Source organism: Aspergillus heteromorphus, assembly GCF_003184545.1.
Source record: "Aspergillus heteromorphus CBS 117.55 chromosome Unknown BO70scaffold_5, whole genome shotgun sequence".
NCBI classification, from domain to species: domain Eukaryota; kingdom Fungi; phylum Ascomycota; class Eurotiomycetes; order Eurotiales; family Aspergillaceae; genus Aspergillus; species Aspergillus heteromorphus.
In genome coordinates, this window is record NW_020290410.1 from 225632 (window position 1) to 247934 (window position 22303).

The 22303-nt window shown below is 52.5% G+C and overlaps 10 protein-coding genes across 10 annotated transcripts; 6 read left to right on the forward strand and 4 right to left on the reverse strand.

The window, feature by feature from the left end:
- Nucleotides 1-16: 16 nt before the first annotated feature.
- On the forward strand, nt 17-1156 carry BO70DRAFT_309759 (uncharacterized protein; the record flags this gene model as incomplete). Its single annotated transcript, XM_025540140.1, has 2 exons — nt 17-452; nt 524-1156. Coding segments are annotated over exons 1-2 (765 nt in total), but the record flags the coding sequence as incomplete, so codon positions are not given.
- Nucleotides 1157-1253: 97 nt separating this feature from the next.
- On the reverse strand, nt 1254-2395 carry BO70DRAFT_177611 (nucleotidyl transferase AbiEii/AbiGii toxin family protein). Its single transcript, XM_025538411.1, has one exon. The coding sequence runs from the start codon at nt 2010-2012 to the stop codon at nt 1353-1355; it is 660 nt and encodes a 219-aa protein (XP_025401748.1). The 5' UTR covers nt 2013-2395; the 3' UTR covers nt 1254-1352.
- A 445-nt stretch (nt 2396-2840) lies between these two features.
- BO70DRAFT_393936 (uncharacterized protein) lies at nt 2841-3886 on the reverse strand (the record flags this gene model as incomplete). The annotated part of the gene is made up of 2 exons (XM_025546422.1): nt 2841-3238; nt 3319-3886. 2 exons carry the CDS (start codon nt 3884-3886, stop codon nt 2841-2843), a joined length of 966 nt encoding a protein of 321 aa, XP_025401749.1.
- A 1830-nt stretch (nt 3887-5716) lies between these two features.
- Nucleotides 5717-7394, forward strand: BO70DRAFT_331464 (hexokinase; the record flags this gene model as incomplete). Its single annotated transcript, XM_025540876.1, has 5 exons — nt 5717-5765; nt 5827-5937; nt 6001-6026; nt 6073-6480; nt 6549-7394. The coding sequence occupies 5 exons, from the start codon at nt 5717-5719 to the stop codon at nt 7392-7394; spliced, it is 1440 nt and encodes a 479-aa protein (XP_025401750.1).
- A 776-nt stretch (nt 7395-8170) lies between these two features.
- Nucleotides 8171-9514, forward strand: BO70DRAFT_350608 (ankyrin repeat domain-containing protein; the record flags this gene model as incomplete). The annotated part of the gene is made up of 1 exon (XM_025541700.1): nt 8171-9514. One exon carries the CDS (start codon nt 8171-8173, stop codon nt 9512-9514), a length of 1344 nt encoding a protein of 447 aa, XP_025401751.1.
- Nucleotides 9515-9904: 390 nt separating this feature from the next.
- Nucleotides 9905-10165, reverse strand: BO70DRAFT_286714 (tannase-domain-containing protein; the record flags this gene model as incomplete). Its single annotated transcript, XM_025539209.1, has 1 exon — nt 9905-10165. The coding sequence occupies one exon, from the start codon at nt 10163-10165 to the stop codon at nt 9905-9907; it is 261 nt and encodes an 86-aa protein (XP_025401752.1).
- A 2091-nt stretch (nt 10166-12256) lies between these two features.
- On the forward strand, nt 12257-13941 carry BO70DRAFT_385443 (MFS transporter; the record flags this gene model as incomplete). Its single annotated transcript, XM_025545738.1, has 2 exons — nt 12257-13572; nt 13653-13941. The coding sequence occupies 2 exons, from the start codon at nt 12257-12259 to the stop codon at nt 13939-13941; spliced, it is 1605 nt and encodes a 534-aa protein (XP_025401753.1).
- A 717-nt stretch (nt 13942-14658) lies between these two features.
- Nucleotides 14659-16317, forward strand: BO70DRAFT_369136 (FAD binding domain protein; the record flags this gene model as incomplete). The annotated part of the gene is made up of 1 exon (XM_025544665.1): nt 14659-16317. One exon carries the CDS (start codon nt 14659-14661, stop codon nt 16315-16317), a length of 1659 nt encoding a protein of 552 aa, XP_025401754.1.
- Nucleotides 16318-16610: 293 nt separating this feature from the next.
- On the reverse strand, nt 16611-17189 carry BO70DRAFT_331469 (cupin domain-containing protein; the record flags this gene model as incomplete). The annotated part of the gene is made up of 2 exons (XM_025540877.1): nt 16611-16925; nt 17034-17189. 2 exons carry the CDS (start codon nt 17187-17189, stop codon nt 16611-16613), a joined length of 471 nt encoding a protein of 156 aa, XP_025401755.1.
- A 2962-nt stretch (nt 17190-20151) lies between these two features.
- BO70DRAFT_359686 (putative 3-hydroxyacyl-CoA dehydrogenase) lies at nt 20152-22207 on the forward strand. The gene is made up of 3 exons (XM_025542593.1): nt 20152-20748; nt 20824-21158; nt 21243-22207. Exons 1-3 carry the CDS (start codon nt 20628-20630, stop codon nt 21780-21782), a joined length of 996 nt encoding a protein of 331 aa, XP_025401756.1. The 5' UTR covers nt 20152-20627; the 3' UTR covers nt 21783-22207.
- Nucleotides 22208-22303: the final 96 nt, after the last annotated feature.

Genomic DNA, 22303 nt, shown 5'->3' on the forward strand with positions numbered 1-22303 from the left:
CGATCAACTCATACCATTCACGAGGCAGACAATGCACGAAGGAGCTGGAATGCTGGAGGGCTTTTCTTTCACCCCGCAAGGATTGTCGAAACGACCCCGGTGGTCGCTATGGCCTGCCGTACAGTGCCATATTATATAAGCCGATCGTCCATCTTCTCCGCTCTTCTTCTTGTCTCGTCCGTCTCGTCCTTCTCGTCCTCTTCCCCCACCACCTCCTCCATCCGCCGCTCCAACCACGAAACCCACAAAGTTGAACAACGCGCTCCACCCCCCCCCTTACTCCAGCAAAAATCCCCCTACAATCTCCTACCGTCGTCAACATGTTCCGAAAGCCCCGGATGGAGTCCCCGGATCCCGTCGCGGACGAGGCGGGACGTGCGCTGCACCCCCTCCCGGTCGTGGCGTGGGGCCCTCTTGCACTGGCGTTTCTGGGTGTCCCGATCGTGGTAGGGGTAGGTACCGCCTCATCCGTCTGGCATGGCAAGGCTTCCTCGCTGACCATCTTCACCCTCGTGACACCCAGATCCATATGTTTGTCGTCCAGGACGAGGACTATCGATCGGCCATTCAAAAGCTCCACGATGCCGGGTTCAGGCAGACAAAGCCGAATCGCGCTCCAGCCCCCGAGATCCTGAATAGACTCCCAAACCCCGAGAACGTGATTGCACGGATAAATGCGGGCTATAAACGACTCGACCATTTCTCTACAACCTTCGACTACCCGACACAGTCCCACGACCGAGCCGAGCAGCTGTTTTTGATTCGAAACTCTCTTTTTCGCCTACACGTGGCCACCGCACGCGACGAGCGGGCATTCGTACCCACGGACTATTATGCATTTGACAATGTGCTATATCCACGCGAGCGGACCCTGATAGAAGGACTCGTGAATGCTGCGATGGATGATGAAAGTCTGCACCCCAAAGGCTATGTGAAAATCTCGTCTTGGGGCCAGCTGTGTAGAGCGTGGATAGCTCAGATGGTGGGATATCTCGGTTTAACAAACGAGCTGCTCGATCACTGCGTTGAAGAACGCGCGATCACCTGGTATAGTGAAAATTTCGGTCGAGTCTACGAGGAAAAGAATGGGCCCGTAAACCGCCGCATTTCAAAGCGAGTCGGATCTGGGAAAGAAATGCCATGTGGCATGGATGGTGTCCCACTTGCCTAGCAGACATGTAATAATAATTCCAGCAGCACTAACTCACGCATAATATCAACTACCTAACAAAAGAATGGACCGGTAACCTGATCGACCAATCCTCGCCCGCCGCCGCTGTCTTAGTTCTGTTTACATGGGCCATGTTAGTCGACGTCATTTGCATAGTATGGAACAGGGAGACATACACATACTAGCTACCCAGGACTGCGGTGCACTTCACCACCCCCTCTATCTCGTCCTCCAAATCGGGTCTCTTCTGAAGAAGGTAGCGAAGCGCATCCTTCAAACTCTGGTCATGGTTAAAGTCGAGTTCCACCTTTCCTGGAGAGAGGAATGGAACCATGCTAAACAGATCTCGAATATCGGTTTCCTCCTTGCGACTTCCCTGTCGCTGATACTGCGACAAGACCTTCTCTCGGAAGATCCATTCGGCACTGAAAGTCTTGACCTGCTGACCGCTCACTGCTACCGTCGTACGAGTTGCGGCCGGAATATCGTACTGTGGCCTTTGAGGCCAGCTCTGGTAATCAAACACTTCTAGTTCCACAAGTCGAGATGCCCCTCCAAGTAGTTTCAATTTGTAGCCCGGTATGGTATGGCCGTACTGGGTGATCGGAGCGAAATCATCAGGGTAGGATCGGATGAGCAGGGAGGTCAATAGATCCGCCGTAATCCTGCGATGGTCGACATGGACAACAAGATCGACATCTTCTGTCATCCTTGTCGGATCGTTCGCAATGAGGCAAACAGCTGCACCTCCCATTATTGCGTAATCGATCCCCAGAGTGTCTAACCTCTGTGCCAGGATGGACAAAACGGTGTTCAGTTGGGCTCTGGACAGGACAGGCATTTTCAGAACGGTTGTTTGACACGGAGTAGTATGGGAAGAAGCGGTCCTATAGACGATTCTAAAAAGCTCGAGCTCGATCGGGTAATGGTAGTAGACTTCGGGGTGAAAACGATAGTGGTAGTACTAGAGACAGAAGTTGTGCTGAGAGCAGACGGTAGCCTGAATGCTTTTTCACGGCGTAGGGTCTGTCCTTACTCCTTCCTTCCTGGACATCGTCTAGCCGGGATGTTCGTTCCACAAGGTCGTCCTGATCCAAAAGTCGACTTCCTTGCGGCGGAGAACTCGGTGGCTTCAGCGACAAAGCTATTGGGTATTCCACCCTGGCAAGGATATTAGTAGTTGCCGGCACTGATCGCTAGCCTAGCTCAAGCAGTCAAGCGTTCAAGGTCGCGCTTATATCAGTCCGGGTGCTAGGATGTCGCTCCGCGTCGAGTTTGTCGTCGTACCAAGAACCGTCAACTCGCAATACTTATAAACCAACCCGTCAATGATAGACGGTGCGGCTGTTGGGCTAGAAGCTACTCTTTGGCTCGGGACGTCACTCATACAATTGCTGAAAGTATAAAAGACCGTCGGGTTCTGATATCCGGGTCTGAACCTGCTACGTGTCGCCGAGATGATGGCGGTATGAGCGCTCACTTGTCTTCTCACAGTGAGGGGCTCCATGCCAATCGCGCCTCTGGCACCACAAGGTCATAACGCCAATTCCCTACGACGGAGGCTGTGAGCAGGTTACATCCGCGTCAGACAAGTACGCCAACACACATGCGAAACTTATCATCCCGTTATATCTTCCAATTCCAATTCTACAAAAGCCCAACCCGGGCCTCACGACGGCGGAGGTCCCGAAGACAAACATATAAGAATACACAGCATCATCGCATCCCTCATCTCCGGCGGCACGGCCGTCGCCTCACCCGTCGCTCGATCATAGAAGGCCTGGCGGGTCAGCACGTCCGGCTCATCCCCACCACCGAAGAGAAGAAGCGCCGGGCGGTCGGCGGGGATGACCAGGTTATCGTCAGTAACGAAGCGGAACTTCTGTTCTCCTGGGCTCTTCTGCGCCAGGTTGATCTCGATGGGAAGTTGGAGCGTGGACTTCCCCTCTGACTTGGCTTCGCTTTCGATGCCAGTGGCTAGGTCGGATTGGGTAGGATCGAAGAGGAGAGCTATCGCGCGGGATTCTTCCATGATGGCGAATGCTTGGTCTGCTTCGGGGGCGTGGCCTGTTGGTTGTTAGTATCTGGGTTAAAAAAAAAAAGAAAAGAAAAGAAAAGAAAAGCGGGCAGAGAAGAGTGAAACACACCCATCGGCACAATGACACCCCCCAAGCTCAACACCGCCAAACTGGCCACGAAAAACGGGTACTGGATTTCCGCCAGCACGCCGACATACCCCGCGCCCTGCTTGAACGTGCCGTTCGCATCCAGCAGATCCGCAGGAACCGCAGCCCGGATCTTCACCCGCAGTGCCTGCACATCCTGCAGGAACTGCGCGTAGGTGAGTTGCAGCCCCTGCGCGCTGTCATTGATGACGATCTGGTCTTTGAACTGGCGGCTGGCGGTGATGAGGCGGGCGAAGAAGGGGTCGGAGGGGAATGACACGGTCTCGTGGGAGGATGTGTCTTCGTTGTTGTCTTCGTCGGAGATAATTTCTCGGTGGTTGTGGTTGTGGTTGTGGTTGTGTTGATTTTCATGGTCGTGGCCATGGCTGTGTTCGTGGCTGTGTCCGTGCTCATGGTGCGCATGCGGCTCCTTGTGGTCCTGGTCCTGGTCATGGGCATGGTCATGTGGACAGGGACACTCGTTATCCGAGTGGAACTCGAGATCCGAGTCACAGTCATAGTCGTCAGCTGGGATACACGCTTGGCACATTTTGTGTTTATTGGGCAGTGAAGTGTTGGATGGGGTTTTTTGTGTTAGCCGAGGTTGATGCTGGAGATGGATGGAGTTTGAACAGAACAGAACAGAACAGAACAGGGGCAAGTTCTGATGGCCTTTTCTTGGCGATGCAGAGGGGATCCTAGGCGATGATTGGTCCGTTTGCTGCATGTCATCCCTTGGTGTGGGGTATCACGTGACTTGTCTGCGAGGGATATTACTGGGAAAGTGAAAAATATGTGGTGACAATATGTTGGGGTTCTGGAGGTAGAGAACCTTTTTATAGGGTGGGGCGTTTGAAGATTGAAAAAATAACTAATGTCAAGTTCTATTTAACCGCAAGTACAGTGTAACTTCGTCGAGTACCACTTTCGGATGGATCGACGGGAGCCTGGCCTTGCACCACCAGCGACCGAGAAAAAGAAATTTCAAAAAAAAAAAAAAGAAAAAAAAAGAAAAAGTTAGTGAGAAATTCCTCTGGCAAAGCATTCAGCGACCGAAATTTCCAATGTATCCCACAGAGGGCACTGTCATGAGTTTATTGGGAAAAGAACAAACAAACAGCACCCATATATATTCCCTATAACCCTACAACAAAGCATCCGGGGACATCATGTCCACCCGACTACAATTCGTCTCATCACCTAGGATCACTCGCAGTATCTATCTTTCTTTTGAGTGTCTATAAATATCCCGCGAGGTGCAGAGTAGGATGCTTTTCGGTTGTCGGCTTGCACATCTGGATTCCTCGGGCCTCGGGTGTCTTCCAATAGAGGGATTGAGTCTATACAACCAGAAGGATGGCAAAAGCTATTCTTGTTGAAAATATTGGAAGTCTGTGCTGAAGATCACACTAAAGGCTTATGGAGTAGGCAAGCTGTTCTTCTCCGGATGGAACGAGTGCATGTCCATTCTTGCTGTATTACTATAGATATCGGTTATTTTAGACTGGCTATCAGAACAGATTTCATCAGCGAAACTTATATTGACCATGAATATGAAGTGTTCCCTGTATTCTAATACAAAGTTAGGTTCGTCTATGTGGTAGTACTAGTTCCAATAATCCAACTCTTTTCATACTTTACGGTGACAAGATTGACCAGAACGGCTATATATAAAGTCTTTACCGGATTGCTCAATCCCAAATGAAAAACACCAGCCACAAACACCAGAACCCAATATGCCAGTCGTCAGTCCACGTCTCCCATCAATCCCTACAAACATCAACCAACGCGATCGTGGATCAAACCCTTACTCACTGAATCCCAGATAACCAACCACCCATCTCCACTAAACAAACACCCTCCCACCGCGATCTAGATCTCCAATGCTCCCAAATTCACCCACCAACCCACCACTCAAATCCGCCCTCGACTATCTTATCAGCAATCTCAGCCCCCGTCCCACGGATCCAACCCAAAAAATCCACCTTGATGCCGCGGAACACGCCACCCATCGTTGTAACATAGTTACGTCTACCCGTCTCGGGCCGACGTCACACTGAACTCAACTCTCCCATCCCGACGAAGTTAATCATAAACTTAACTCTATCAGCTGCAGAGATGCCAATGAAGTCCGGTCTACTGGTGGGGAGGGGGGATTTCCGACAGATATGACATGGCATTATTGCGGGATTTCACAGGCGGGATACAAGAAACAAAGAGGGGGGACGTAAGAAGCGGGCTGCTGCTTCCGTTCTCTTGCGTACCTACTACCTACCTACCTCCTTCTGTATTTAAGAGAAGCCCGCTCTACATCTGGATCTAGTGATATACATTCCTAGATAGCAACAGACCAAGGTAGCGATCCAGCCAGTCAGTCGCAATGAAAGAAGCCCAAGACGCCCCGAGAGTGGGCATCCACTTTCCGCCCGGTACCGCACCACACCACATGCCACGCAAAGCCCTCACTAACGCCTCTGACCCCGGCCACAGGGATCCCAGACAAGGTCTCAGAGGAAGTATCACGCATCGCGCAGATATTCACAGTCGATGGAGAAAGTCTCAGACGTATAACAGATCATTTTGTCCGGGAATTGGACAGAGGTATATAGATGGCCCTTGCCTGTCGCCCCTCCCAGCCATGGGCCATGAACTTACGCAGCGCAGGTCTAACTCACGAAGACAGCGATATAGTATGTCGGTCACCTACCCCTCGAGGAATACACGCTAACGGACCAGCCCATGAACGTCACCTGGGCGATGAAATACCCGACCGGGTACGAAACAGGCCAATACCTGACCATCGACATGGGCGGGACGAACATCCGCGTCTGCAACGTGATTCTGACAGAGGAGAAAGGTGGATATGAGATCACGCAGAGCAAGTTCAAGCTACCCAGGGGATTGAAGACGGGGACGGCAGACGAGCTATGGAACTATGTCGCGGACCGGGTAGCGGAGTTTCTGGTCGAGCATGATCTGCACCCAGGGGAGGAGAAACTGCCACTGGCTTTTACGTTCTCGTACCCCGTGACACAGGAGAATATTCGGCACGGCGTGCTGCAGCGCTGGACGAAGGGGTTTGATATTGCGGGGGTGGAGGGACATGATGTTGTGGCGCAGTTGGAGGAGGCGCTTGAGGTTAGGGTGAGTCGAGTGAGAATCGCGCGCGTTGATGGGTTGATTTGGTGACACCTACTGAATAAAACATACAGAATGTGCCGGTTCGCGTCGTCGCCCTGGTCAATGATACCACCGGGACGTTGATCGCGTCGGCTTACCGCGACCCGCAGGTCAAGATCGGGAGTATCTTCGGCACCGGGTGCAATTCGGCGTATCTGGAACGGTGTGGGCGTGTGCCGAAGATCGCGGGTTATGAGCTTCCAGATGACCAGCCGGTGGCGATTAATACGGAGTATGGGGCCTTTGATAACAGCCATCAGGTGCTTCCTCGTTGTCAGTTTGATGTCGAGGTCGATCGGACGTCTCCGCGACCGGGCCAGCAGACGTATGAGAAGATGGTTGCGGGGCTGTATGTTGGGGAGATCGCGAGGCTGATTCTCATTCATCTGCATGATACGTCGGGGTTCTTGGAGGGGGCGGATATCAGTCGTCTGAGACGGGTCAACTCGATGGAATCGTCCTGCGTGTCGAAGATGGAAGAGGACGGCTCTGCAACGGAGAGTGTTATGGCTGAGACCCGTGCTATCTTGAATGAACAATTTGGAATTGAACCGACGTTGCAGGAGTTGAGAGTTTGTTGTCTCATCGGGGAGATTGTATGCACCCGGGCCGCGCGACTGTATGCCTGTGGCATTGCGGCAATTTGCAAGAAGGAGGGCTTGGAAACAGGTCGGGTTGGAGTGGACGGGTCGACATTCGAGAAGCTGTTCCGGTTCAAAACCCGTGCTGCCGCTGCTTTGCGGGAGATTATGGATTGGCCAGATGATGTTGAGGACCTGGTCACTTTTGTTCAAGCAGAGGATGGATCGGGAATTGGAGCGGCGTTGATAGCAGCCTTGTCCAGTGACTGCCCCCACGGCCCTGCGCGTGTTTCATAGATATATCCGTCTTCCTCCAGGCTATGCGCGTAGATTACATCAATCGAACAATTCGAAGCAAATATCCAGGGTCACTGGTCACTTCATGGCTGGAAAATCCCCGCAGTCATGGCCCTTTGGCCGTCGGCGACCCAGCGAGCCTCTCAGAGTGCTGTGCTTGGATATAATGCAATAATCAACCAATCAAAAAATACCAGTCTTGCAGCCTCGATTTCTTGCTATAGGCCCACAATGCCATATACTGAGATGGTTGAAGTCTCAAAAGATGATTGAATGTGGACGGGCCAGACAAAGTGGTGCGCGGAAGGGTGAGTTAGGGTCCATTCACTGCCACGCACTTTGCCCACTTTGCCCACCTCCGCCAATTTGCGGCCATTCATGCTTGGAACTGCCCTCCAGATGCGGTATCAGGTCTTTCAAACATCTGATTCTCACATCTGCCATGCATATGTAGGTCAAAACAGTGGGAGACGCCATAGCATGGAGGGAACTTCCGAAAGACATTGGCGGGGACCTTCTATATCCCGATGGAAAGAGGGCGATCTCCTGGAAAGAGGACCCCAGCAGATACTGCCTTTGTTGCGTCGTGCAGCTTTCCATCCACCGATTTCCTAGGAGCTTACCGCAGTCTGTCAGGAGGCTTCCTGCGTGGAATACACCGACTGTGAGAGACTATTTAAGCCCCTTCCTTTCTTCCCCGCGAAGCTGGGCTTTTCCCTCTTCAACCAACTGCAATATCAGAATCGACTAGCTCTCTGTCTACCGCTACCAATCCAATGGCATCTCCTGACGAAGCATCCCTCAACGAAGCACCATCTCCGAATGAAGGAGCATCTCCCGACGGCACGGCCCTGGAATGGCCCGACGCATCCTCCGGCACGGCGTCTCCCGAGCCGTGGACCCTCCGATATCAAGGCCACGGCGACGGGATCGGCGACTACCCCATCGAGCTTTGTCTTCATATTGAAGAATGTATGTGTCATTCCTGCGCAGACTACGTGAAGCTGAACGACGAGACCAGTTTCTCCCGTTTCCTGCAAGTGGACGCGATGACCACCAGTGAGGCCTTTGGCCTCGAAGGAACCCTCAACTTGAACTATGCCATCCAGGAGCAATTCATCATGGAATATCGGGACCGCGACGAGCTTAAAGACCAACCCAAACCCCGGTGTTTGTTCGAGCCCGATCCCACCGAACGCGTGCCGCGAGCAATCGTCGACGGTGACGTTGAGACGCTCCGCCAGGAACTCGAAAGAGGGGTGGATCCCAACAAGCTGACCTCTTCGGGGATCCGCCTTCTCTCGCTCGCCGTGGTGCACCTGCAGGTTGAATGCGTGAAGCTGCTCCTGGAGTACAGCGCGGATCCGAATTCTCGGGGATACTGGCGCGACGCCCGTCCTCTGGACTACGTGATCCCGTTCTTCATCGTGGAGACAGATTTCATGCAGGCAGCCATAATTGAGTTCCTGATCAACTCGGGGGCGACATTCACGTACGCGAATGTCTTCCACACCATCTGCCGCATGGAACGCCTGGATCTGATGGTCCAGGCCGTCCGCAACGGGACTCCTCTCGAGACGATCCGATGTTCCGAGAACGCCACCCTGCTGCATCGCGCAAGTATCTTCCCCTGTCGTCTGGGCCAGCCCTTCATCGTGAACTACATTCTTCAGCAGGCGCCCGGACTTCTGAACGTCAAAGACAAGAAAGGTCGCACCGCCCTGCACTACGCGCTGCTGGGCGGGAACAAGCAAATGCCGCAGTTCCTGCTCCGTTCTCCTGTCGATGCCATGGCTGTGGATAAAAATAATGAATCGGCTCTGCATATTGCCGTCCGGAGACTTCGTCATGCAGATGTCGTTGCTCTTCTGAACCGTCCCGGCGTGGATATCGCCACGCTTCATATGAAAGGCCTCCCCGCCTTCTCCCCCTTGTGCTCCGCTCTGGCCTCGGGTGATGCGCGCTTGATCCGCATCATGCTGGCTCATCCCCGCATGGCTATATCGGAAGATGTCCGGAGTTGTGCCTTCGTCCTTCGCCGGAGGTTGGGGCTTTCGCCTGATTTGTTTCGTCTGATTGCGAAGCTTCCTTACACTCAAGCCATGCCGGAGGGGTGGTAATTCCGTCGTGGGGCTTGTTGATAGGATGATCGAAGGAATAGAGTCATAGGCCCGGAAGGCGGGGATGTGGTTCTTTTGTTGCTTAACGTGGTCTTCTTTCTTCTGTCTTTCTTGTTCATTTCATCGTCGAGACGGGCCAAGTAGGGGGAAAATCATGGAATGATCTCGTAGGTAATACTCAAATACATTACTACCATTCCGTGCTATTAAACAATCCAACCCTTGCTGTATTCAACAGTATCAATACAAACACACACATCATAAGGATACTAATATCCAAGAATCCCTCCTAGTTCTCACAGCCCTCATCCTGTATTCACAATTCCCTAATCTCTAATATAAAAGATATTCCGGGTCTAATCCAGCCCACTCCAGCGCGTAGCCGTAGAGCTAGTACAGCAACTCGCAAGTCCAGTTATCGGGGTCATTCTGGTCGCCGTGGCCAGTGTACTTAGCCTGGAGGGGATAGGGGCAGATGGGGCGCCGACGAAGCACGTCATCAGCGGTGGTGAGGCTCTTCCACACGATGGCGACAATGTCGTTGGGGGCGGTGCCGTTCTCGACCCAGTTCATCATCGCCAGGATGACGTCGTGGCGCGACTCCTTGTAGCCGGGGACACTGTAGGTTGAGGTGTTGATATTGGAGGCCATGTCCGCGCCGGCGATGTACCGAGGAGTGTTCATGTCGTCGGGGATGCCGAAGCAGTGTCTATTTTCGGTAGTATTGGCATCCGTATCGTCCAGAACCAAGGAACTGAAGGGTACTGTGTCCACACACTCCACAATATGTGACCCAGTTTAGGGCTCAGTCTCAGACTCGGTCTCAGGGATCAGATAAGCCCCTTGCAGCGGAGTCTAAACCCCACAGGGCGTGGATGATACCCGCGATCGGCCAATCCATCCACCCATTCATCTGATCACCGTCTTTCATTCCCGATCATCCATCAGCCCTCTTTTCCTCTTCCACCCTTCCCTCGTCCGTAATTCCGCACTCCTCAATAACACCGCCCCATACATACCTTGTGCAGTGGACTCCAGCCCCCTCCCTCCCAGCCTGCCAACATAACCTAACCTAACCTAACCTAAATCCCAAGCAAGCACAGGGACCCATCCAGCCCCTCTGGATCAAGCCTCCGCTGATGTGAGCTTAATCCCTCAGCCTAGATGCGGCTAACCCGCCCGCCTCGCGGCCAGTATGGTTTGTTTTCCCGTACTTTTAGTTTTAGGCATCAGGATAAAAGCTGGGCTTTGGCTGGAGGAGAAGAAGGTAGATAAGTGGCTTTCATTTGCGGGCCCGGGGATGATGGTGGCTAACCCTGTGTTGTGTTGCGGTGCGCGGTGCGCACTGTGTCTGCGTCTGTGGATGAGACCACAGGGTCAAGGAAGGTGTGGTTGGCAGTTGGCAGAGTCAGTGCGTTCGCAGGAGCACGAGTAGGAGCTTGAAACAGAAGATAGACAATAAGCGCAATTCGATTAATAATATTCTATTATATTTTTTTTCGATCTTTTCTAGGCTTTTTTTTTTGCTTCTTCGGCGCATGGTTGGCTCGTATATAATCGTTGTTGGATAAATATCCCAGGCAGGAAGACTTGTTTCTGGTAGAGTATAATCGGCTAATTCTTAGATCTGGCTTTTATACTAATTTGCGGCAATTTCCGTGCTCTGCAGATATATTATGGCACAGGATATATATTGACTCGTATACTCCCAGAGAATGGATAATGTTTTCAAGATAAATAATAAGAGAAAAGGGAAAAGTACAAGGCAGACCGGGTGTACCAAATACTCCGAAAAGAACAAGGGCAGTGAGATAAGACTCATCACACCATCCCGTCTCATGCATGTAGACTCGCGTAAACTAGTCTCTGTGTGTGATGTCTCCTCATCACATGAAGAGAAAATAAACACGTTCCATGCTATTTCAAGAAGGTAAACCGCGACATTTTCATATTCATCACATTGTACCTGGACATATTAAGCCCTGCTGGCCAGCACCCAAGGATGGTTATCTAGTGGATTATGTATACGGTGTTGTTATGAATGCTTCCATTCACTTAGGGCTGCCTAAATGGCCAGACTGGGACTGGTCCACCGGATCAGGCCTAGCGCGATGCAGCAGCCCTGGGAGGCTGAGAAGACAAAGCCGGACAAAAGCAAAAACAACAAATAGCCTTCGACAAAAGTCTCTAATGACAGCGATGATGCTGGGATGACCTCAGTCGATCGCCCCTGCAGTCACCGGATAAAGCCTTTCTCGCATCTAACCGCGATCAGCTAGCCCAGTTCCCTGCATATACCATCAAGACATCGGGCCCGAGATGCAAATGAATTCTGCTGTTTTCGGCATCCCGGTCGGGAAATCTTCGATCTTAGGCTAATTTTGTCATTCCTCACCGTTTCTGCTCTACGGGGAAAAGAAAAAGACAATAGACACGTTCGACTGGGTCCCCCCGACGGACCCGACTCGCTTCCGACGGAAGGCGCTGAAGCCGTCCCCGAACGGGCTAGTCCGCCCCTGAGGCATCCTCTCGGGCCCGTCGCTGGCGAACAGCATCGCAGCATCAGCCGACTGTGGCGACGCCAGTGGGTCGTCGACTTCATACTTTGTTGATTATCGGACTCTTGATCGAACAGTTTTTCTCACGCCCAGGCTATAATAACATGTCTCGCCCCCGAGCTCGGGCGCTCGGTCGCCTGTCCTCAACTTCTCGCTCCCGACTCGGTCTACTAGGTCGTCGAAAATGGCCTCGGATCCAGAAAACACCACCCCCCAACAACAGCTCCACGATGTCCCAACACCGTACGATTCCGAGTCCACAATAAGCCGCAGCGGCGATGAATTCCACGACAAGCCCCTCGACGAGGAGGAGGCAGGGGACGACGCCCTGACGCGGCTCGAAACGGCCCAGTCGGCACTCAAGCCGCCGTCGGTGCTATGGAAAGAGATCGCCTTCATCGCGGTCGTCTGCATGGCCCAGTTCATGACGCAGGCCGGTCTCTGCATGTCCATCGCCCCGGCCCACATCATCGGCGACACCTTCAACACCACCAGCGCCGGCGAGCTGAGCTGGTTCGCCGCCGCGTACAGCCTGACCGTCGGGACCTTCATCCTGGTGGCCGGCCGTCTGGGAGACGTCTACGGCCACCGACTGATGTTCATCATCGGGTTCTCGTGGTTCGGACTGTGGTCTATACTGGCCGGATTCAGCGTCTGGTCCAACAAGGTATTCTTCGACTGCTGTCGCGCGCTGCAGGGCATCGGACCCGCGATGTTGCTCCCGAACGCCATCGCCATCCTCGGCCGCGCCTACCCACCCGGTCTGCGCAAGGAGATGATCTTCAGCTGTTTTGGCGCCACCGCTCCGGGCGGATTCATCGTGGGAGGTGTCTTCTCGTCTCTCTTCGCGCAGCTCGTCTGGTGGCCGTGGGCCTTCTGGGTCCTGGGGATGGTGTGTTTCGTTCTCGCGGCCCTCGGCATCCTGGTCATCCCGCACACCCACCGGCCCGTCTTCAAAGACGACCTCACCACCTGGACCCGTCTGGACATCCTCGGCGCTGTGACCGGTATCTCCGGCCTCGTCCTGATCAACTTCGCCTGGAACCAAGCCGCACTCGTCGGGTGGCCAACGCCCTACACCTACGCTCTTCTGATCGTCGGATTCGTCATCTTCGGCGCCTTCGTCTTCGTCGAACGCTCGGCCCCGTGCCCCCTCGTCCCAAGCTCCGTCCTCACCGGCGACCTCGCCTGGGTGCTCGGATGCATTGCCGCCGGCTGGTCCAGCTTCGGAATCATCATCTACTACTTCTATCAGTTCATGGAAGTAATCAAGGGCGACACGCCGCTCCTCGCCACGGCAAAATGGTGCGCCGCGGCCCCGTCCGGCGCCGTGGCAGCCCTGGTCACGGGCTTCCTCCTCGGAAAGCTGCCCCCCAGTGTCATCATGTTCTTCGCCATGTGTTTCTTCACCGCCGGACAGGCCATCTTTGCTACCGTCCCCCTGGGGCAGACGTACTGGGCGCAGGCGTTTGTCGTTAGTTTGATTACGTCGTGGGGGATGTAAGTTCACGCCCTCCCCTTTCCCCCTTCCCATCCCGGTACCGTTCGTAAGAGGAATGCTAATCTTTGCTTGGTAACAGGGACATGTCCTTCCCCTCCGGCACTCTAATTCTCAGTAACTCCATGCATCACCACCACCAAGGCCTCGCTGCGTCGTTGGTCACAACGACAGTCAATTATTCGATTTCGTTGGGTCTCGGGTTTGCTGGCACGGTGGAGTCAAATGTTAATGATGGCGGGAAAAATGCCCTCAAGGGGTACCGAGGGGCCTTGTATTTGGGTATCGGGCTGGCCGCGTTAGGGCTGGTTACCTCGATTTGCTTCATGTCGGTGCATTGGAAACGGTATCGGCAGGGGAAGACTGCATAGATGATGCGTTTATGGTTATGGTTATGGTTATAGATAATGATAGATAGATGTTTATTTAATGTTAAAGGTTTATTCAGTAGATGGTTGATTGCCTGTTTCAACGAGGATGTAGTATGGTATCTGCAGTCTGTCGCTTTCGGACGAGGTGCAAAATACGTGGGTAGCGGGGGGTATCCGCGAATCGTATAAACTGACCTCTGCCCTACATGATCTGAGCTCACGGACCCCGTTCAGTTCTCTTCTTCACTGATAATACTCACTTGACCAAAAAGACATCCGGCGGCCAATTTTGTCTGGCAAGTATTACGGTGAAATTTTTCACACATGGCGGTTCCAGGAAGCGCTCTGTGATGAATGGAAGAAGCTAAAGTATCACGTGAGATCAAAACAATGGAGACGATGCCGTCTCTCCCATGCCTTAATCGGCCACTATATTTTCGAGCCTACCACCCGATTGACCTGTGATTGGCTAACCACCACCTCGGGCCCGAGGACCCTCCCGAGGACCCCCCCCCCCCCGATCGATGACCGCCTCGGGCCCGAGATGCGACAACCGAGGATCTATAAGAACCATTTTATTCACTCTGGCTCCATCTCTTCACAATGAGCGAGAAGTTCTTGTACCACGATTTCAATCAGATAACACTCCTAACTTACCTTTCAAACCAATCCTCACCCCCCACCACCAAACCCTCTCCCCCCTCACTCCCAATCCAAATGGCCTCCCCACCCCCCATCCTAATCCTCGGCGCCAGCATCGTCGGCCTAACCGCCTCCCTCGCCCTCACGACCGCCGGAATCCCCAACATAACCCTCGAAAAGCACACCCATATCTCTGCCCACCCGCGCGCAATGGGCTTCACACCACGCACAATGGAATACTACCGCAGTCTCGGAATCGCGGAACAGATCCCGCAAGCACCAGCCGATTTCACTCTCCTGCGGGCGCGCGTGCACAGTCTTGCAGGGGAATGGTTCGAGCGGACGGCTTGGTCGAAGGTTGAATCTGAACCCAATCCCAACCCCAAACCCAACCCCAAACCCAAGGTCCAGCCAACCCCGAAGCGAAAGCCGAAGTTCTCGTCACTGAGAGGAGCGGCGATCCCGCAGGATAAGCTGGAGCGGATACTTGAGACGACGGCCTTGGCGCGGGGAGCGGATATTAGGCGCGGATGGACGGTGACTGGGTTTGTTCAGGATGAGAGGGGCATCACTGTTACTGCACTCACTCCGGAGGGGGAGAAGACTACTATCAGGGGAGTGTACCTCATCGCTGCGGATGGGAGCAAGTCGACGATTCGGACGCAATTGGATATCCTCCGGACCGGACGTGGTCATATGCAGACTATGCGCAGCGTGCTCTTCCGGGCTGATCTCTCGGAATACGCAACCGAGGTGTTGCAGTTTAATATCGAACAGCCTGGTCTTCGGGCTTTTCTGACGACGTATAATGATGGTCGATGGGTATTGATGTTTTACGATGATATTGAGCGCAATGGCAGGACTCTGCTATCGTGTATCTGTGCGGCAATCGGTCGGGATGACATCCCCGTTGAGATAATCACTACTGGTCGATGGGAGCTGACTGCTTGGGTAGCGGAGCGGTTCCGGGTTGGCAGGGTGTTTCTTGTTGGCGACGCTGCGCATACGTTACCTCCGAATCGGGGCGGATATGGCGCGAATACTGGGATTGGGGACGTGGAGAATCTGGTGTGGAAGATGAAGATGGTGCTGGGTGTTGGTGGTGGTTGTCCAGCGGGAGAGGAGTTGCTGGATACGTATGAGGTTGAGAGGAGGTCGGTTGCGTTGTTGCGTCATGAGCAGATCTTCGCGAGGGCGGATTATAAGGTTCATTTGGAAGAGGGAAGAGAGGGGGGAGAGGTGGTGAGGCTGGATGATGACGCAGTGGAGTTTGGACAGATTTATCGGTCGAAGGGGTTCCTGGGGGAGGAAGGCGAGTATAAGGTGCCGTTGGCGCTGCCGCCGGCGTTGAGGCCGGATGAATGGAAGGGACAGCCGGGAACGAGGGTGCCGCATTTTATGGTGAAGATGGAGGATGGGAGGGAGGTGTCGATTGCGGAGGTGGTGGATGGGATGGGGTGGACGGTTTTATCGGCTGGAGAGAAATGGAGGGGCGTTGTTGAGGATGTCAATGACGGGTTGCAGGTGGTGGGAGGGGTGCGTCATGTTAGGGTTGGTGATGCGGAGGAGTTTTGCAGGGCGTTTGGGATGGAGGAGGGGGCGGTGCTGGTCAGACCGGATGGGTATATTGCTTGGAGGACGGAGGGGGTGGCCGATGGGTTGGTTGCTGAGCTTGGTAGGGCTTTGGAAACGGTTGCATTTAGGAATAGTTCAAAATGGGGGCTGTTGCTTTGACATATACCCTCGGGGATTTAGACCAACAGCGAAAGTAATTGATGACAAGAAATTTTATTGGTTTTTAGATGTGAATTTGATAATGTAGTTGACATTTTGTAGTCAAAGTGCTAGATCGAGACACCTCCCTAGTTTGATATCTTTATGGACAATATTATTTCGCATATAGCATCTAAGTCGTTGAATGCATAGTAGATGCTTCCAACTCTTAGCACTCATCTGCCTGTACCCTGGAATAATATATATGCATGAAGATCGACGATACAGTACCCAAGACACAATTAGTTATTCTGTCATGGTAATCGAACCAGCCCGATCTTCTCATTTTCAGACTTGCTCCGTTGACTCCATTCCGGCGCTTCATCCTCTCCCGCATCCTCCTGCGCGTCACCCTGTGCTTTGGTATCATGCACCGTCCGTGGATCATGCTCCGCGGGCGAGTATATTGTCACCACCTCCAACGGCGTGTCTCCCACATTAAGGAATTGATGCTGCGTACCGGCTGGTACAATCACGACGTCGTTCTGTTTCACCTGTTGTTCCTTTCCTGCGACGATCGCTTTGCCGGTGCCCGAGGTAAACATCAGGACTTGGTCGACGGTGTGGATCTATGATTTGCGATAAGTTAGAATATTTCCCCAAGCAACATAGATTCTTGCAGGCAGCGCAGAGAAATGTCGTAGGGAAGTAATCATATCGGAAAAGGCATATAATACCTCATCGCCAATTTCACCATTGACCGGAATTTCCATCGCAACAAATTGCGAGTATAGACCCGTATGCAAAACCTTCCGGAAGACACCGAAGGATCTATTCGGTGACATCACCTGAGGTAAATATACCATCTCGTTGATGGGGGGTTGACTGGTCATGTTGCCGTTGTAATTTGTGGTTTTGCTTGAATAGTCTCGAAGGGCGATTGCGTGGAGACTTGGTGTGATTGTCCTGCCAGAGCCCAATATAACCCTCTTGGAATATTGGAAAGATTTTGCCCGGCAGATTCTTCCAATTGCATTCATTTTAAACCTGATTTTCGATCTCTATATGTCACCAAGTGAGTCCATTCTCGCCTTATAAATCCTTTAGGTCTGGACGGGCGGGTGGTGACGTAAAGAGGCAATCTCCATAACGACTTTGTGTGCGTTCATGCCGAGCCCGATCGGTTTGGTTCGGATGAACGCTTTAAACTTAGCGTCTCACTTCTGAGCCATTGATATTATTACGATTTCCCTTTTTATGGGCCTGCCCATGATGTCAAGCAATCGTTCCAGAGTTTGTGCTTGAAAATACGACAATGATGTCTCTTGTCTCATTTGAAGGATGGGAGATCTGGATAAATGGGTTGAAAGCTTGGTAGTTCGACAAATAGCTTAATTGTTCTTCGACTGATTGTCTCTTTCGAAACTGCTGACTCAATCATATCAGACTTTATTGGATACCTGAGGCATAGTCTTGTTGTAGCCATTACTCATATCTAGCAATTGCCACAGATCTTGTTGGAAATGTGGTCGACGGTCGCTCACGATTGTCTGTCACGTTCTTTTAATCTGGGGAGAAATTTCAGTTTGTAGCTGAAAAAAGTCGACATTCTAGCATAGCCTGCCAGAAATCGAAACCTGGGGGGATCCATATTGTCACATGGCTTCCCTGGTGAGGCCTGGGGGAAAAGGATGAGATTCATTGGCATGATATCAACCCTAATTCCTCGGGATGATTGAGTGGACTCCTCGTTTCTTCTGGCCTCACACCGCGACCAGTCGAACCAACACATACAGGTAAAGCTCTGGCAAGAATTAACACCGCTGGATGTGCTCCAGTTGCTGGAGCCTGGATTCAGCCATATGATACACCGCAAGTAAGTCGTGGACGCTCTGACTGCGAATTTATATCAATACAGGGTTTTCCACAGCCAGTTGCTCTCCGGAATCGCTGTCTTGTTCATTGCTGATTGGTGAACAAGTGAACTGCCAGCCATCAACCTCCAGCATAACAGGAGGTGTGAATACGTACGGGCCATCCTCTTCGGTGGGCTGTAAGTTAGGCACACATTGACCTGTAAATTTCAGGTCGATAGTTCCCGGTAACCGGAAATCTCTGCCCGGCTGTCTGAGTTGGTGAAACACGTCCAATAAGGCCTCCGACTTGGAGGGACACGTCCGTCAGGGTCGAGGGGTAGGACAGGATGGGTGGGGTGGAGTGGGCCTGGCAGGGGTTGGTGAATGGTCAAGGGAGCCAACCAAAAATAAAGCTTGCCTGTTATCCATGGGGTAGTAAAGCTGCTCAGATGTATATCTCAAGTCTGGAAGTTGATATAGTTTCCAACCTTCTTACATATACTGGGTCGTCTGTGGCGCGTCTAAATGGGATTCCTCGAATTTCTCCGTCCAGAGGAAACACACTTCCCTTGCCTGTCGGGAAGACATGAAAAGTGTCCAGAAGGACCATTTTCTCTCTGCCGGGGTTTAAATGACAACTTTGCACTGCGACTAGACTGGTCAGCGGATACCAAGTGTGGTGGTATCTTCCAATACACTTTAGAGCAATTTTTCCATGATGATTGTTCCAAGTGCTTGAACATTCGCATGGATTCCCTATGCCAGTCTTGTAAGCACATGAGACTGGAACACCTTGTGAGATGTGTTTTCTTTTCCGGGTGTGACAAAGAAGCAGAGATGCTCAATAGGTCACCCTACCGACCGAATGCTTTCGGATTACGTGCGCTGCAATTGAAACTGGGAACCCTTGACGAATTACGAGGCCGATCGTCGCACTGCCACAGCTATCGAATCTTTGTCGACCAGGCGTCTGCTCTAGCGGCTACGGATCAAGTAACCTCATTCACGGACGTAACACTGCTAGCAAAGGCACTACGTCCCAGTGCGAGGAGTCATTTACATCACCTAGAAATCGATATATAAATTGACGATTTCGCGGCTGCGAGAGAAATAGATATGATGGGCTTCCCTAGATAGATTCCCAATAATATACTTGTTTTGTTTTTGATCGACAGGACTAATCATTTGGAATTGACAGAGACATTAAAGCTTCTCGGGACTCTCAACCCGTCATCGGGCAAGAAGCTGATATCCTTCCGATGGCCGAAGCCGCAAGCAAATTGGGATCTAATATCTGCCTGGCTCCAGGATTGTGATAACACTCGCGATCACATAGACCCTTGTTCTGCCGAAGTGGCTCGGTTACCAGTTCAGGAATTCCGTCAGTTGCCCCTGTCAGTAACTTCAATGTTCGTCTTTGGCCAAATCTTATAGTAAGACGAAGCTCTCCCAACAAATGTCGCACATGTGCGCAACCCTTATCTATGACCAGCTTCAAAGTTTTGTGGCCTCGCCTTTCGTCGTGACTGGTTCCGTCAGTGGTAGGTGGCTTGCGGAATGACAGTGGGCTTCGGTATCGGAGCCAGAGGACCGGACCGGGGAGGAGTTGATTCATGATTCCTGTATAAAGGGTGAGAGACAAAGAGTGAGAGACTTTCGGGACCCAAGGGAGCGAGACCACATAAGGCTCTACAGACAGCGAAAAGGGCGATAGTAACCAAGGGAGATATGGGCCGAAACCTGCTAAGGACAAGGATTGGAAGCATCATGGACTCAATGCGGTCAATGGCCCGGAGGAATGATGCGGACGCGGACGAGAATGTTGGAGAGAGAGAAGAGAGAGAGAGGAGAGTGTGAGGGTTGACTCGTCGGGATTGGTGCCTGCCCGTCCTCAGGCATCCAGGAATCGAAGCCATGGCCTGAGGCTTGCCGTGGTCACGCCCTCCACCACCGCCGTCATCTTCCTCTCTTCTCTCTCTCTCTCTCCAATCTCTGCCTTCGCCTCCATCGCAGGCCACTCTTCATCTCATTTCTCGCACAGCATTGCTCTCAACATGATGTTCTCCGGATTCCCACCCCCCGCACTCGCGGATCCCCGATCCACGGTGGACAGATAAGAGCTGCCAGGCGGAGAAAGTACCATCAGTGGAGTCGAGTTGCCTACCTTCGCCTAACTATATCTAAGACCCTACGGGCTACAGCAGCCCCTGTCCCATTACACATCCCCTCCGCAGCGAGAACTAACTCCATTAGACCCACAAACCAGAAAAGCCTCACATGTCACACCCCGGGTTGACTGGCCACGAACCACATGTTTTCCCTTCTGCAAATCGGTAGGGGGTGTGCCACATCCAGCTCGTTGAGGAGTCAAATCCTCCGGCGCTGCATATAAGCAGGCAATATTCCGACTCTTCATCGACATATTTCTCCCATCACTCGTCCTACAGCCCCCCTTCCCTTGTCATTAGGGTCAACATGATCGCGTCAACCGACTCCATCTCCTCATCCAACTCAACCACCTCTATCGAAACCCTCACCCAATACAACCCCGAAATCAAGCAGGAGGCTCTCTACGAAAAGGTTATTCTCGTAATCGGTACGCTCTCGCCATCCCATTCCACCCTCCCCCTCCCCTTATCCCCACTCTCCCAAACTAACAAGCTTTCCACAGGCGGAGCCAACGGTATCGGCGCCAGCCTCGTAGAACTCTGCTGCGAGAACCAAGCCTACGTGTGCATCGGCGACAAAGACGGCCCTCGAGGGTCGCACCTAGCTCGGCAGTGTCGCGACAACTGGCCCGTGTACACCGAGCCCGCCGCGCCACCCAAGCCCGCACGGTCTGCCTTCCAGCCCGTCGATATCACCGACTACCAATCTGTGCTGCAGCTGTTCGAGTTCGCATTCAAGACCTACAAGCGCATCGACCATGTCGTCGTCACAGCTGGCAGCATGGAGTCAACGGAGAACTGGTTCGACAATTCTCTGAACCTGGATGCTATTCGCAAGGTATGTACATCACATTACATCATCCCAAGCGTATGCCTCACCCCAGTCAGTCAAATCACTTATGTCTTATGTATCACCGGCTAGCACCCCTCAACCGACGACCTAACCGTCAACCTCCTCGGCCCACTCTACATCACGCGGATCGCAAGCGTCTACCTCCGCCACAACCGAGGCCCCCTCACCGACCGTTCCATCACCCTCTTCTCCTGCACGGCCGGCTTCAAAGAAACCCCGGGCGTATCCGTCTACCAAGCCGCCAAACACGGCGTCCAAGGCCTGATGCGCTCCCTACGTCCCTACTTCTCCCTCCCCTACAAACATAACCTGCGGATCAATACCATCTGCCCCTGGATGACGGAAACCCACCCCGCCCTAACCAAGAAACTCTGTGACCGCTGGACGAAGGAAGGGCTGCCGATTAGTACATCCGATGAGGTGGCTAGGGTCACTGCGGGGGTGTTGGTGGATGATACCCTGAATGGCACGTCTATGTATATTGAAGGCGGACGAGCCTGGGAGTTTGAGGCGAATAGTAGTCGCTTGGAGGGGCAATGGTTGGGCGAGGAGCCTTCGAGGGTATTGGAGAGAGGGCAGAGGGTGCTTAGGGAGGCGTGGGCCGCGTAGAGGCGAGAGGCGTATCGTATGGCTATGGCTATGGCTATGGCTATGGATATGTTATGCTATACCTCCGCGGTTGACGTCGACGTATAAGTACGACTACGATTAAGATCCTCGCTCAAGCTCCTGCACCGTGCTCGTTACGCCTTGGTTTGTGATACAGATACAGATATCCAACCCATAGCATGGCATGGCATGGCATCCGCCAGATTGAACCACGACACGACTTATATCCATGCTTGTATGATGAAATTCGAAACGGGAGATGAAACAAAGGACGTGATTTGATTTGATTACATGGTTATTTATCTATACGGAAGTGAACTACGAGTTACACGATGAAACTATTCAAAACGGGAAATAAACCAACAGCTGGAATCTAATTACAATGTCCTCAGTATCTAGACATTTCTTCATATCATGGCGAACAAATAGTACGTGTCGCTTTTTTTTTTTTTTTTTTTTTTTTTTGCTTTTATTTTCTAGAACAGGTCTCTGTACGGCGTATACACTGCCAACTGGTGATA